This window comes from Haliaeetus albicilla, chromosome 25 (genome assembly GCF_947461875.1).
Source record: "Haliaeetus albicilla chromosome 25, bHalAlb1.1, whole genome shotgun sequence".
In the NCBI taxonomy this organism is placed as follows: Eukaryota; Metazoa; Chordata; class Aves; order Accipitriformes; family Accipitridae; genus Haliaeetus; species Haliaeetus albicilla.
Genome location: NC_091507.1, coordinates 138,066 through 152,117, shown reverse-complemented (window position 1 = coordinate 152,117; position 14,052 = coordinate 138,066). Strand labels below are relative to the sequence as shown.

General features: G+C 45.1%; 1 protein-coding gene across 3 annotated transcripts in view; it reads left to right on the top strand.

Moving 5' to 3' along the window:
* Positions 1-14,052, top strand: part of NHS (NHS actin remodeling regulator) — a 268,450-nt gene that overhangs the window by 232,641 nt on the left and 21,757 nt on the right. For all 3 annotated transcript variants that reach the window (XM_069770295.1, XM_069770296.1, XM_069770294.1), the window contains exons 2-3: positions 8,639-8,791; positions 11,201-11,334. In XM_069770295.1, coding sequence (XP_069626396.1) covers positions 8,639-8,791; positions 11,201-11,334 — 287 coding nt within the window. The remainder of the gene's footprint in view (positions 1-8,638; positions 8,792-11,200; positions 11,335-14,052) is intronic.

Genomic DNA, 14,052 nt, shown 5'->3' with positions numbered 1-14,052 from the left:
GTCTGCCTTCTTTACCATTGCCCTGCAGGCAACACCAATGCTGCCTTTTGCATTGCTTCCACTCACTTAGCTGGGGCACAAGTCACTTCCCAGCTGGGTTGTGGTCTCTGAAGTTGTAGAATTGGATTACATGTTTAATTTTATGCATACATATACACAACTAGGAAAACTTTTGTCTAGTCGTATGTCTTCAGCTGCCCTGGGAATAAAGCCCGAACTTATTGGTGGTTTTCTTTTTTGCTTGTTAACCTGCTTTCCCTGATGGGCTTCCTGCTATCTCTGACTGAACAAGGACCATAGAAACACCATGGCTACACATACATTATTTGAATGTTTCGGATGTTTATTAATAGTTAAGTATGTTGCACTCCCTCCAGTGCTTTCTGTCACCAGGCATTAGGAGAGAGATGCACCGGGGGGATTTCTTTGCTGCAGAGCTGGGTGTGATGGGGTGGGGGCGTACGCACAATTGCACATATTCATGGATATGTATAATATATAGACATGTGCACCTAAAATAAAAATGCCATTCACTTCTCACGGGTGAGAAGGGCAACTCTGTTAATGAAATGCTCTAACAGAAACCTGCTGTCTGTGACTATGTTTGCAGCTATTTTGTAGCTGAGAGCATGAAGCTGTTTCTCTCCCAGCCATGTAAAACATAGACTGGAGAACAGGAATAAAAGGAGAGGAAGAAATCACTGGCTAGAGAAAATTCATAGGAATGAAGGCTTGAATGTATAAAATACTGTGTATTTCTGAGAGGTTATTGTCTATCCTGCAGTGACAGCTTTGAAATACTTCGAAATATCAAGTCCTATTCTGGCCACTGTAACTTATTTGACAGAGTTAGGAAAAGCAGTTAAAAATATGTTCAAACACCACCAGCAGTGATTGAAAGCAGCAAAGCCAAGAATGGGATTAGCATGTGGTACTCTTCACATAAGTGCATATTGCTTAACAGCCTAATCTTCTTACGTGTATAAGAACCGCACACTTCTCAGCCCTCTTGAATTATGTCTGTTGTTGTGCCAGTCAACTGAACACCAGGTAAATGCAAAATTCAAGGATCTGCGCATGGAAATGACATCAAAATCATATGCTTTCCAGTATTTTAATCTTTCTAGATAACTGAATGCCAAATACAGCTAGGGTTTTGTCCACTTGTCTCTTTTTCTCCTGAATAGCTGTTATTTCCATGTGTAGCACAACGGGACACAGAAAAAATGTCACAGGGATGCACCATGAAAAAGAAACTGCGGTTGAAACGTGAGAAATGTCACTATTGGCAAGACATAAAACAATACAAAGAGCATAAAAGATCATGGTCTTTCTCAACAGTTTCTGCTGTCAGTGAGGTTTCTGCCTTTTTGCTTGAGTTTGAAAAATTTGCTAAATTGTCCATCCATGAGTGCACAACAGAATAATAATTGTGTTCATGTTGTTGCCCACACATAGCTAAAGACTTAACTTGTTTTGTCATGTCTACCCTCCTGTTTGTCTGGAGGGCTGCTGCAGCCTGTGTAGACACAGTTGCACCGGCTTTGATTTGCACGCATGAGTGCCAGTGGCAGGGCAGATGTAGTGATCCATGCTTCAGGTCCAGACTGCTTGCCCAAGCCATATCTCAGGCCCTGTGCCGCTAGAGTTTGCTTTTCACATCCATCCTGGATTCAGATTGTACATGCCAAAAAATCCTCAGAAATAATTTGGGTTTCTGCCCTGATAATAGCAATAATAAGATGTAATGATGCACAGAGCCATTACAAACCATGTTTTCCAGCATGGGCTCCCAGAGGGAAGTAACCAAGGAGCAGACCACCAGAAATGGGGCATCAGTCACCCACAGCCCTGTGATAGTGGGCATTGCAAGGACTGAAAGGGAAATGTCCACATTGAATAGTACCCTCACAAACATCAGAGTGCATCAGGAGCACAGGAACAAAAGATGTGACTAAGGATAGGGGAATCCATCTAGATCCTGAATAAATCCCAAATATGCACAGGAGCGGCAAGAAAAAGGAGACGGGGGTTTTGGCATGCAGTTTTCTATTTTGCTGAGACTTGAGCATCTCTTGCGTTATGTGAGAAGTGTGCTTAGAAAGCTCAGTCAAGGTCTAGGTAGGACCTGCCTTAGCTCTCACATCATCTCCTGGGGGGGCTGGACCGCGCACAGCTGCCTGGGGGAGAGGAGGACAGGAAAGTGCAGGCAGAGTCCTCTGCAGCCCCCGCAGTGCCAAGGGGCAAAAGTGCCTGTCCCGTTCCCATCATCTGATGTCCCCCCTGGCAAAAGGGCTTCAGAAGAGAAAGCCATCACTGTCAGGTGTGGCTCTGGCAGTGACATGGACAGAAGTTATTGCTTCCCCTTAGTAGGAAAAGAGCATGGCATCCTGCCCCTGCCAGGGTGAACAGGGTTCCCGAGAGCACCAGGGTATGTCCGGTTTTCTGGCTCTAGTCACTTGGTACTTTTTGTCTAGAGGTGTGAGGGAAAGTGTGTGCATGCCCATGCTTGTAGGTATACTCACTGAAGTTATGGTGAGGTTGCCATTGCTCACTGGTTGATGGGAATGCTGAAGAGCCAGTAGCCTTTATTTGTAACGAACAGCATCGCCGCCAACACACTCCCTTTGCACTGGCATTTTTCAAGCCTTAATAAAGATGGGATAGGAAGGTAGCTCATCCAAATAGCTATTTGCAGTTCCAGTTGGTGGGGTTTGTCACTGGCAAATAGGTCAAGACTGGGGGAAATGTCTGGGTGCAACCATGGTTAGGAGCAAGCATGACTGTAGGAAACAGAGTGATTGTTCCACTTCTGAGGAGCTCCGGGCTCCAGTATCCCTACTGGGTAAGCCTCTGCACACTCCGTGCCATCACTGTGAAGCAGCAGCCGCAGAGGGAGCTGCTTTGAAAGTACTGAGCTTGCTGATGCATCGCACAAAATGTGGGACATGTACAGCAGAGAAACAACTGTAGATTTTTACCAGCCTTGTAGGCTTAAACCCCCCTGGGTGTTACAGTGGAGACATGAGTACTTGGGGGAAGCATACATTCGAGACATTCAGGGCTATAAATAAAATTCACATCAGACTCAGCACTTGCCTCAATGAAACATTTACATGCTAAAATGCATGATGAAGTTGGATGTGTTGTCAGACTGCCTAGTCTTTGAGATAATCTGGTCTTCCTCAGAATTAATTTTCTTGCAATGTTTTGCACACAAATTTAGCAGGCAGTAACTCACTGCTGACCTGGGCACTAGGTGTGGAAGAGTTTGATCAGTTTAAACCCTGCTGCTGGCACAGGCCTATTTATGCAAAGCTGGGTGAACATACAGCTTTCTTATGACATTGAATCATACAAGAAAAAAGTCACCATTTTTACCTGAAATGGCTAGAAAAAATGGCATCTGCTAAAATGACAGGTCAGCCACCTTAGTGCTGGAGAAGGGCTTCCCAAGCAGAGCCTGGCATGGTGCTGCCGGCCACGGCAGTCCTTGAGAGCATCCCACACCCCTGCGGTGCAGTAGGGAGAAGCAGTGGAGTTTCGCTGGGTGCGCAGCCCCCAGCTCCTCTGCCCCCTGCCAAGGGCTTGGGTCATTAGGGCCTCTCATAAGAGTAATTGGGCTCTGGAATAGGCTTATTCAGTATTCTGATCCTTTTTAATTATGGTTTTTGTCTTTTGGAATCCAGATACTTTAATAAGGATTCAGCAGCTGCTGGTTCAGCTTTGCTTGTTCAGGGGTTCACGGCGTGACAGCTCTGAGCTCTGTCCCTTAGCATGTAGGCAACTTCCTCACTCGCCACTCAAATCCCCTCCAGGCTGCACACTTTTTCACACCTTACAACACAATTGTGTTTTCTCTTTGAGCTAGGAAACATAAGGAATTATCTTCCCCCTGCCCTGACACCTGATGGCAACTATAATACAGAAAGAAATAATAGAAAGTTGAGAAACAGAAGGGGGGGGGGGGCTGGGAGGCAAGCGTCTAGAGAAGCAGACAGAGTTGGGGGGAAACCCTGGATCTATCAAATAAATAGAGCAGAAATCTTTCTTGTTTGGCCTTTGTGGTGTTATTATTAGAACAAACACGCCTGAGTGCACTAAAGCTGCACAACCTTCAAGCATCCACATCTGGCTCTGCTGTGGCAAGATCCTTTTTCTGCCTTGCTAAAGGAGGGAGAGAGAGTGAATGAGAGGATGTGAAGATGAGAAGGGTCTGTAAATGATAAATATGATCAACTTTGATAAAACAGCTATTTAGAAACCTTCAAAAATCTTCTCATGAGAACAGTCACTTGGGTATGTCTGTTTGACATTGGTTGTCAGGAAACCAGCCAAATTAATGGATCCATAGAATGTAATGGGGAATCCATTTAAATTGTCTTTTGTCATTTTGTCATCCCACAAAACAAAAAAAATAATTACGTGAATTCGGGAGTGAAATGAACATGATAGTTTATATGATTCACTTGTATATTCTAAATTGATCAAAGCACACACTGAAAATATATTAATCATCTATATTTGATGTCTGAAATGCAGTGTTTCCTATATCTGTACAGGCTTTTTTTCTCATTCACTGTGGTGTCCAGCTGTTAATAATTTAAAGACTGTGGCTTTACATTTTTTGTATTACTTTATTTATTATGCATATTGTGATGATGCTGAGGAGCTACAGCCACGCACAGGCTAGGCATTGTAAAAACAGACTGCAGTGTAAAACACAGAGTGAAAGGAAGTGCTGGCTGAAAGAGATACCTTATCCCCATTTTACAGAATGGAGGCATAGGGAGTGTTAATATTTAACCCAGGCTCTTAACAAAAGCATATGGTGAAGCTTTGACTGCACAGGTCTTCTAGGTCTCAACCAAATGGTCTTTGACTGCTGAACTACCCCGCCACAGGGTTGGCTTTTTTCTTTTAGTGGAAGTAAGAGATTTAATCCTGTGCAGCAAATCAGATGTTCAGTGGTTCTGAAAGCTCACGGTCCACTCCTGCGGTTGCATGCTCTGGCTTCAGCTCCCAGCAATGGTGCGCAGTTCCCAGGGGCCTATGCCCAAACAGCAAGGTCCAGGCAAGATGCTGTTGCAGAAGCACTGGCAATGTGCAAAGGACACAGAAGGACATGTGCAAAGGACAATGTGCAAGGAGTGAAATGGAAGCAGGTCCCTCTTTTGGCAGGCAATCACATCTGGTAATCCCCTTCAGAAAGGGTGCAGGCTCTCTCGCTTACCGGTTAGCTTTTTCCCTCTCTTTCCCCTTTCCAGGAGGCTTTTCCAGAGCTTCGCTGGTCTGAGGTTGGGATGCTGTTCTTCAAACATCCAGCCTAATTGCATTCATGGTGGGTTTATATTTATTTGTCTTTGGGCCAGCATTGTCCTCTACCCTACCCAGGGCTTCTCCCTCTAAGCTTCTTCCCCACCGCAGGCTGAGAACATTCATCCCCTCGCAGCTTTTTTGCCAGCTCTTTTAGTTTCTATTCTGGACTGCCTAGAAAATCCACTCCAGCTTTTGAGTATTTTAAAGGACTGTTCAGTTCATTGCGCATTGTGCAATACTTCTGCTTTCTTGGTGTCAGTGGGGCATATTCCCTGACACGGCAAATCAGTGTTCCTGCAGGGAAAGGCAAGAAGATACGGAGGCGTGCTAGCTGGGGCCATGGCACAGGGTACTGCAAGCTTCTCAGTGCCCTATCATTTGAAGATAAGCAATGTATTTGCTTTATTTTTCTTCTGGTACAGCACTGCTGGCTAAGGGAGAATTGTTGGATGGCTAAGAGGTCATGCTGTTTTATCTGTGAACAGCAATGTGTGTCTACAACAGCAAGTGCATAGCAGAATTGTATTAGCTTGGTTTCATTTTTAAGTCTCACACAAAGTATATTAACCCAACTTCTACTCTTTCTCATTTGTAAAAAACTGCTGCCAAAGCCAGAAGAGCTTTCTACAAGTTAAATTTTGCAGCAAATCTATTGTAGTCTAATGAAATGTCTGAACATTTCATAAGTAGGTAAAACTTTCCACTCACTTACTGAGCTCCATCACAGACAGCTACTAGAACTTCAGTCTGGACAGTTTTTTTCTGGGAGTAGGAAGGAACTGCTTGTGCCTGCTGTTTCATTAGCCTCCAGGGTACAATCTGTGATCATGAATATCACTTATCATCAGCGATATGAATAATGGGTGGGGTATCATTACTATCACTTAAAGATTTTTGTCCTGAAATGAGCTTCCCAAGAAGTCAGTGTGGCTGAGAACGGGATCAGGGCAAGTTGTTTTGTGTCTCGGTACCTCATCTGTAAAACAGACATAGTGCTTCCTTACCCTCAAGAGGTAAAGGAAATACAAAATCAGCTCATGCTAGTGAGATATTCACCTACTGCAGTGGTGACAAACAGACAAGCCATCAAAAGCTCTGCTTGTGATTTGGCAACATTATGTTACTACAATGTTGATAATTTAATTAGTAAATCCTCATGATGAACAAACACATACAGGTTGCTGTCATTCACCCTACAAATTCCCCCGCTATCAATCATCTTTTTCTCACCGTGGTGCTGTTCCTTGCACTGACACCATGGCCAGTTGCATGGAGCAGCACTGCAAATGTGTTGTAAACTGAGTGAAACCCCACCTGCAAAAATCCACTTGGAAGCAAAGCCTGTTGGACACAGAGTTCGGGTTCCCTTCGGTGGTGCTGAAGCTCTTGAGAACCTGAACCTCAGGAGGTCTATCACCATATTATAACACCACTTCCATCATGATGCCCACAAAGTTTTGTGAACTGGGTTTTTTTCTTATCAAAGAAGCTGATAAAGTCTGTCAGCATCCCACATGCAGCAGCATGGTTCCTAGGTTTCTCCTCTTGTGTCTGCTCCCTCCTCCTTCTTCTCCTACTGTACTTTCCCAGTTCCTTTCACTATACAAAGCACTGGTATGCCTTCAGCCTGAGTGAATGTTGTTTTGCATTAAAGAAAGCAACAAAACCAGAAAGAGCAACACATCTCCACCAGAGAGCTGCTCTCTGACATGTTGCACCGACTCCCACTCAAAAAAGGGCAGCTGCTCCTGCAGGTCAGAGAGTGCAAAAGCATGGAAAGTAGATGAGAGCCCTGAAATGTGCTAGTTCCTTGGCTGGAGACAACGTACTGCTGTGGATGTCCTGCAGCCAACCCCTTTCTCTGGCTTGGCCTCCCCCTCGGTGGTGTCCCACGACAGTGGCGCATTCATTCTCCTTCTCTTGTGGAAGTGGTGAGGGCCCTGCCAGGGAAGGGCTGAGGGCTGCGCTTGCCTGGAGTGATAAAAGCAATGCAAGGGGAGAGCCTGGCCACAAAATATCTATCGTGTCAGTGGGCAAGACAGAGGCTGGAGAAGGGGGCTGGCACACAGGCTGGGTCACTAACACAGAGTTACAAATCCCTGGTAGTATTCTCCATGGAAGAGGGCTCTGGCCATCAGCGTTGTGTTGGACTGTGTTACGATTGAAGCCGCCTCTGCTCCTCTGGGCTCTCACTGGTCAATGAGGGTGAAGGAGAGGAGCATGTGGCCAGTGGGGGGACCAACCCGAGGCACACTGGCTGTTTGGCTTCTCGCTAGGAAGGGAACACCAGGAGGTCCCTCCACCACCCTTCCTCCCATGTGTGAGGGAGCCCACCTGCATCACGCTGCATTGTCCTGTAAGCAAAACAGCTGCAGCAGCTCCTTGGCATTACAAGAGGAAATGACTGGAGAGACTGTTTGTATCGATGCCTGCAAAAGAAGGAGCCAGCCTAGTGCTATAGCTGAAGACGTGCCAAGTGCTCTGCTGCATTACATGGGCTGCTAAGCACAGGTGGGAAAAGCCTGCTCTGTGTGGCCAGCCGGGGCAGAGTGCTGGCATCCCCCATAGCCCTCCTCTCCTGCTTTGGCCCTTGGAAAGCTAGCTACTGCGTACACTGAGGTTGGGCACATCCTCCCAGAGTCCCAGCGCTCCTGAGAAATTCTCACAAACCTCTAGTGGAGTTGGTGCATGTAACTTCAGAGACTTCTGGGATTTCTCTGTAGAGGAACTGAAGTGTTCCTGTCCCTCAGAAGTCCCTGTCTATTGAGAGAACCTCTTTTGATAAGTGACAGTTGAAGTCACTCAGCAGGGCGGGCAGTTAATCTCAGTTGTTACGTGCTAGAAGGCAATGAGCTAGCAACCTGTGTCAGAAATTAGTTGTGAGTAGCATGATGTAGTGAAGGAGCATATTTGCAGGAGAATGGGTAAATGGAAGACCCATTGCTCCCTCTGCCCTTGTTCAAAATGTCACTGTGGGAAGGTTGTGTTAGCTTCTTTGCGTTTTCGTTTTGCTATCTATAAAATTATTATCCCTTTAGTCCATATATTTAACACCGATATAGTATTATTGCACCTACTTGCCTCCATAGAGCCATTTGCGATCTGGCAAAAGGGCATTGTCTAAATGCTAAGTGGTATAACGTGGTATGGAAACACAGAGAAGATAATGATCACTGTTATTCAGTGGGAGGAGGGGTGCTGTAACACCCCCAGTGCTCGTTCTTGGCGCTGCTGTTCCAAGCGAAAGCCATTGCTTTTCAGCTAGGTTGATGTAAGAGAGGCTAGGAGTCTTACCTTGCACTCTGGTTTTATCCTACAGCTGTCTCCAACCTGGATGCAGAGAGCAAACTGAGTGTCTATTACCGAGCACCTTGGAATCAGCAAAGAAACATCTTCCTCCCCTCCACCAGACCACCTTGCGTGGAGGAGCTGCACCACCACGCCAAGCAGCACCTGCGAGCCTTGCACAGAGGTAGGTGCTTGCACACGCTCTGGCTCCATTTCCACACACATGACACCTCTCCACGGTCCCCTCCCAGCAGCAGCAGGGTGCTCAGGCACAGGCACAGGGCTGTGGGCAATGGTCTCCACTAGGACTTAGGTACTTAGGGTAAGAAATAAAGCTGAAGAAATTCTAGCAGTAGAAAAGCTTGTGCCCCCTTCGGCTTGTTTATGATTACTAGAGTAGAGCTGAAAAGGACTTTTTACTTTTCCTTTTTTACATTTTTTGTTTATATGTTTTTCTATTAAAGTGGGTATGTCTGAATTGTGTGAGCAAATCCATGCAGTGACCCCAAAAGGATGGAGGCACTGAGTGTTTCAGCAAGGCCATCTTGTCTCCCTCCACTAAACAGACGTTAAACAATGCCTCAGCTCCACAACAGATAAGATTTAGCTTCCCGAGGGCTGAAACTGGAGCCCAGTGGTATTACAGTCGCCACAGAAACTGAGCTGTCTGCATGGGGTTTCCAAGCACGATACTGGAGGAGACCTGCATCCTTCAAGGGTGGCAGCTGAAAGCCAGGTGATACCCCAGACAGCTTGGCAGGGTCGGGCAGGTGTCCCCTTTCCAGGCCAGGGAACACCTCCTGACATCGCCTAACAAACTGGAGACCTGTAGCTTCAAAACTGAATCACATTACACAGGGAGGAAGTGGGAGAAATCAAGGTCATAACCAGGCTCCTGGATCCCTGCCATAAAGGAAATTTCCTGGGTGCAAATATCTGGATGGTCCTACAACAGCACGCTACAGGGAAGGCAAAAGATGGGGAAAGGTCAGTTTTCACTGGGAACCTAACCGAGGGAAAATTCTTACTGGGAAGCACGTAAAAGTAGGCAAACAAGCCCGTCTTTCTTCTATGCCATAGGGAAGGAGAAAATCCATGCAGGTCACCCTTAAAATGTTCAGCAGCAGCCTCCTGTGTTCCAATTGTTTTGCACCAACAGCTACCATTGCCTTGCTCATTTATTATTGTTATCAGGTTATAATAATAATTGATTACTCAGATCTGCAGAGCATCTTGTTAGCTGGATAAAATGTTCCAATTAATTACCACATTTGAACCTCTCTACAGATTTTAGCTCAAGAACACACTGAGGGTGCAGTATGTCTTCATAGCACTGCAAAAAGTGATTCAAACGAATTGCAATCACAGTAGTGTTGGAGTAGAGAAGTTGGCTTTTCTGCTCTTAGCAGCTCTGCTTTGCAATTGTCCCAGGACCAGGCTGATCTCTGCCTGCCATCTTGTGGGCAGGAGAAATCCTGACAGCAGCTCAGGAAGGCAGCTGTCAGAAAATGCCTCATCTTTTTAAAGTTACAAATCTCTGTTTTGGCAACTTCCCATCCTCTGCGTTTAACGGCAGCTGTGCAGGTTCAGCAGGCAGCTTGGCATGTGCGGTTTTATTTTATTTTCCTAATAACTGCATATACTAGCTTGAAATTATAACTGGAAATTTACCCTAAACATGTTTATTGTGTCTCACCTGTTTCTTCTATCAGAATTTCATCATCTCTTTATCTATTTAACGAGGAGTAATTAAAACCAAACATTAGATCAGAAAACAGCTATGCTAGCAGCAAACATTGTTGGCTGGACTGTATCTACGTGTGTCAGGTGAATCCATCGTCCCCTTCCAGCAGCACTCCATGCAAACACTAGCTATCTGACTGTCACCTAAATTTAGAGATGGGGAGTCCTTGAGCGTTCTCCCATTCACTTGGAAGGTTTCAGAGGCTTGGGACTGATGCTGAAAGAGGACTGAATATTGTGAGCCCATGGTGAAGGAAGACTCCTCTGGGCCTGGGGTGGAGAGATCTTGACTTTTCCAGGATGATCTCCTCCATGCTGGGACACAGAGCTCCACTGCAGCAACCTTCATGATGTCAAGCCAATGCTCAGGACTTGGCACTGCCATGCAGCTGGGGAAGGAAATCCTACCTGGGGCTGTGTTTCCTTCATTCTCCTCAGAGGGGTGTATTTTAAATGGGTAGAGTGCAGTCATTGCTGCAGCTCAATGTTTCAAGGCAACAGGAGCTGCAGATTCCCATTGGGAATCAGGACTCGGGTCCCAAGCGCCTAAGAAGGTAATTCCTTTGTCACTTGACATAAAGGGTATAAAGCCCATCTGAGGAGAATTCAGCTTCAGTGCACACGCTGGGTTGTGTTGTATGAGCATTGCTCTTCCAGGGCCTTGGATGTCTGGTAACTGCTTGTCCTCTTCAGTTGCAACAGGGATCATAGTTAGCTGTCAGTGGAGAAGAGGAGGACCTTCATCTTTGCAGTCCACATCCTGTTCGTGTGTCTGTTGTGCTGTTAATAGAGATATTTATACATTTTTAACACTCTGAAAGCCTCACGTCTCCTTTCTCATCCAAAACAGAACATCGAAACCGAGGTGATAACAGAGAGCAAAAAGTCCAAGGCCCCATCACTGTGGTGGCTCCTCCCTTTCCTCCCTTCCCTGCAATCTGCAGTCAAAAGAGGCAAGCGATAAAGGACCGGCACTTGCTACCAGTAAGTCTTTCACTACAGCTATCACACACAAACACGTTATCAGCATTGTGGGACCTGAGTGTGACAGCACTTCACAAGCTCCCCCCAACCCAAGCCTAAGCAGGTATGACACAGCTGACCTTAAAGACTGTCAGCAGCATAACTCAGGTCGCAGCTTCCAGCAGCCAGCCCCAGGGTGGATGTTTCCATTGAGAAACCTCTTATTTTTTTGCCGATTGACAGCACTCATATGCGCTCATTCACATACTCCTCCACAGCCCTTCACATTCTCCACTTGTGCTTTAGGTAGTACTTCCAGGACCATCCTGTAATTTCAGAAAGTGCCATAATTTCAGCCCTTGCGTTAGCATTGCCAGGAGCCAAGAACTCAAGGGCTTTGAGTGCTGGCTTGAGACTCACGTGTGCAGTTAGGCTCAACAGCACTTCTCCAGCTACAAGGAACTACACGTTCCATGTATGTATGGGCAATGGACCTGTTCTGCAGTATCCACCTCCATGCAGTTTTTTCAGATGCTTTGTGTCTCACGCATGTCCTTGCAGCCAGACAAACAGGAACTCCAGCTGAAGATCTGGTCCTGTATGTCTCTGCTGACTTGTCACTGCTGCACTAATTTGAAATCAAATTAGTGTTGACAATATGGTATTTATCATGGTTAAAGGAAATGCACCAGATCCACAAGTTTAACTCTGACTGGGTCCATAATTCCCACTGGTTTCAGCAGGACTTTGCTACCTTTGTGGCTCTGGGTGTTTGACCTGTGAAAGTGCCATAGTAGCTATATTCTGCCCTGTGCTGAGAGCCATTGCATTCCTCAGACCAGTTTAAACTCCACAGGTCAGACCTGGATTTGACTTTTAAGTGATGCATATGTCTAATGCCAAGCCTCAGTGTAGAGATAGATCTGTCCTGCATCTGCAGGTACAGGGACATTGGCATATACAGAGATGTTATACCCGTGAGCACATTGTGAGTCTGTAGCTACTGAATCGTCACTCACTTAGCTTAAAAATCCAAGTACATTCATCCTAATTCTTTATATTAACCATATGGAAATACTATAATGGGAAAGGAGTCACAATGTAAAGCACATGTCCAGGGAACAAAACATCAGCAGCTAGCCAGTCCATAGGAAGAGTTTTGTTTCTCATTTGAAAGCATGAAATGCATGATGAAGTTTTGATTAGTTTGACTATTCTGGCTTTTTGGCTGCTTATCTGGATAATTTTGAGGAAAGCATCACCATCACTGCAGGCTTTGAACTGGTTACGTTTGCAGGCCTTATGATTCAACTGAAGATATCCTGATGTTAAGGGACAGCATAGAAAAGAGTTGGAAGACGGAAAGGAAAAACAGGCTTACCTGTTTCTTCTTTGTAAGTCATCATCAAAGCTAGCACTGTTGTAGGGTCACTGAAAGGTAAAGGAGAGGTGACCCCCACATTATGGTTCAGAACTAGTTACAGACAATAGTTTGGACAGTATATTGAACATAAATATCTCTTAGTTAGTATCAGATGGGGAACAAGGCATGTCTTTTGAAATTGCATACTCAGTGGTGGTGAAAGGCCTGAATCTTTGCTGTGTTTGGAAAACAACCAGTGCTCTTTAGACATTACTTCCATCTGTGGAACACAAAATAATAATAAATAGTGAGCAACCCTCCGAGTCCTGTATTAGTTGGCAAAATTAAGTCATGCTGAATGCAGATGTCTTGGCTTTATCAGCAAGTCCAACTTTTTCTTTTCAAGAGGGAAAATATTAAGCTTTGTGCCCACCCATATTGGGCCTTTTTTTGGAAGCTGACCAGATTCAGTGTTCCCCTAAGGAACAGCAAGCAAGAGCTGCTTGGAGGTTGTCACCCTATTGATTTCAAGGCATCTGGTAATGTTCTGCTTTGGTAATTGCAAATACGACAAGGCCAGAGTACTTCAAAGTGCCTTGACCCATTTCTGAGAGAACATGAAGCTGCACATGAATGCTGTGTCTGGCAGAAGGTTAATCAGAGATTTTTACAAGACACTGCAACAATGAATAGCTAATTGATATTGTGCCAGCCTTCATGACTTAATGATATCATTACAGGAGAAAGTTGAGAATGCTGTTATTGGCTAGCTTGCCCTTTTTAGCATAAGCTTTTTGACATCTGCAAATGCGTATCTGCTTCAGGGACTGTTGGTAATGTTTGATATCTGATTCCAGTTGATTGTATCATCTATTCGTCAATGAACTAAAGATGTTAAATCCCACAAGAATTTTTATTCATGGCATAGCAGTCTATTCTGTATTCCACTTTTCTGATGCATTGGAAAGGTGATGGTGAAAGCAATACTAAACAACAATAAAAGCCCCTTTCTGTGTTACTTATGAATTAGAAAAGGGATTGTTTCTTTTAAATTAGGAAAGGGATCAATGAGAAGCTGGGAAATTTTTAAAAGTTACAGGATCTGACTTTTCCAAACTGACCATCCACGTTAAATGAATGCATTAAGGTACTGAAATAAGTGGCTTGGTTTTGAGAAATGTTCAGATTACCACTGTGAGACCTGTGAGAGCTATCACTACTGAAAGGTACTGCAAAACAGGTCAGCCAAGGCTTCTATATTTATACCTTTTGGCTGCTGTTTTTATAGCTACCAATTAGGTGGCTATGAGCTTTTCCGAAGGTCTTGCATATTGTACAGTAAAGCTAGAGAAAATCAGCCACAACAGATGAAGATT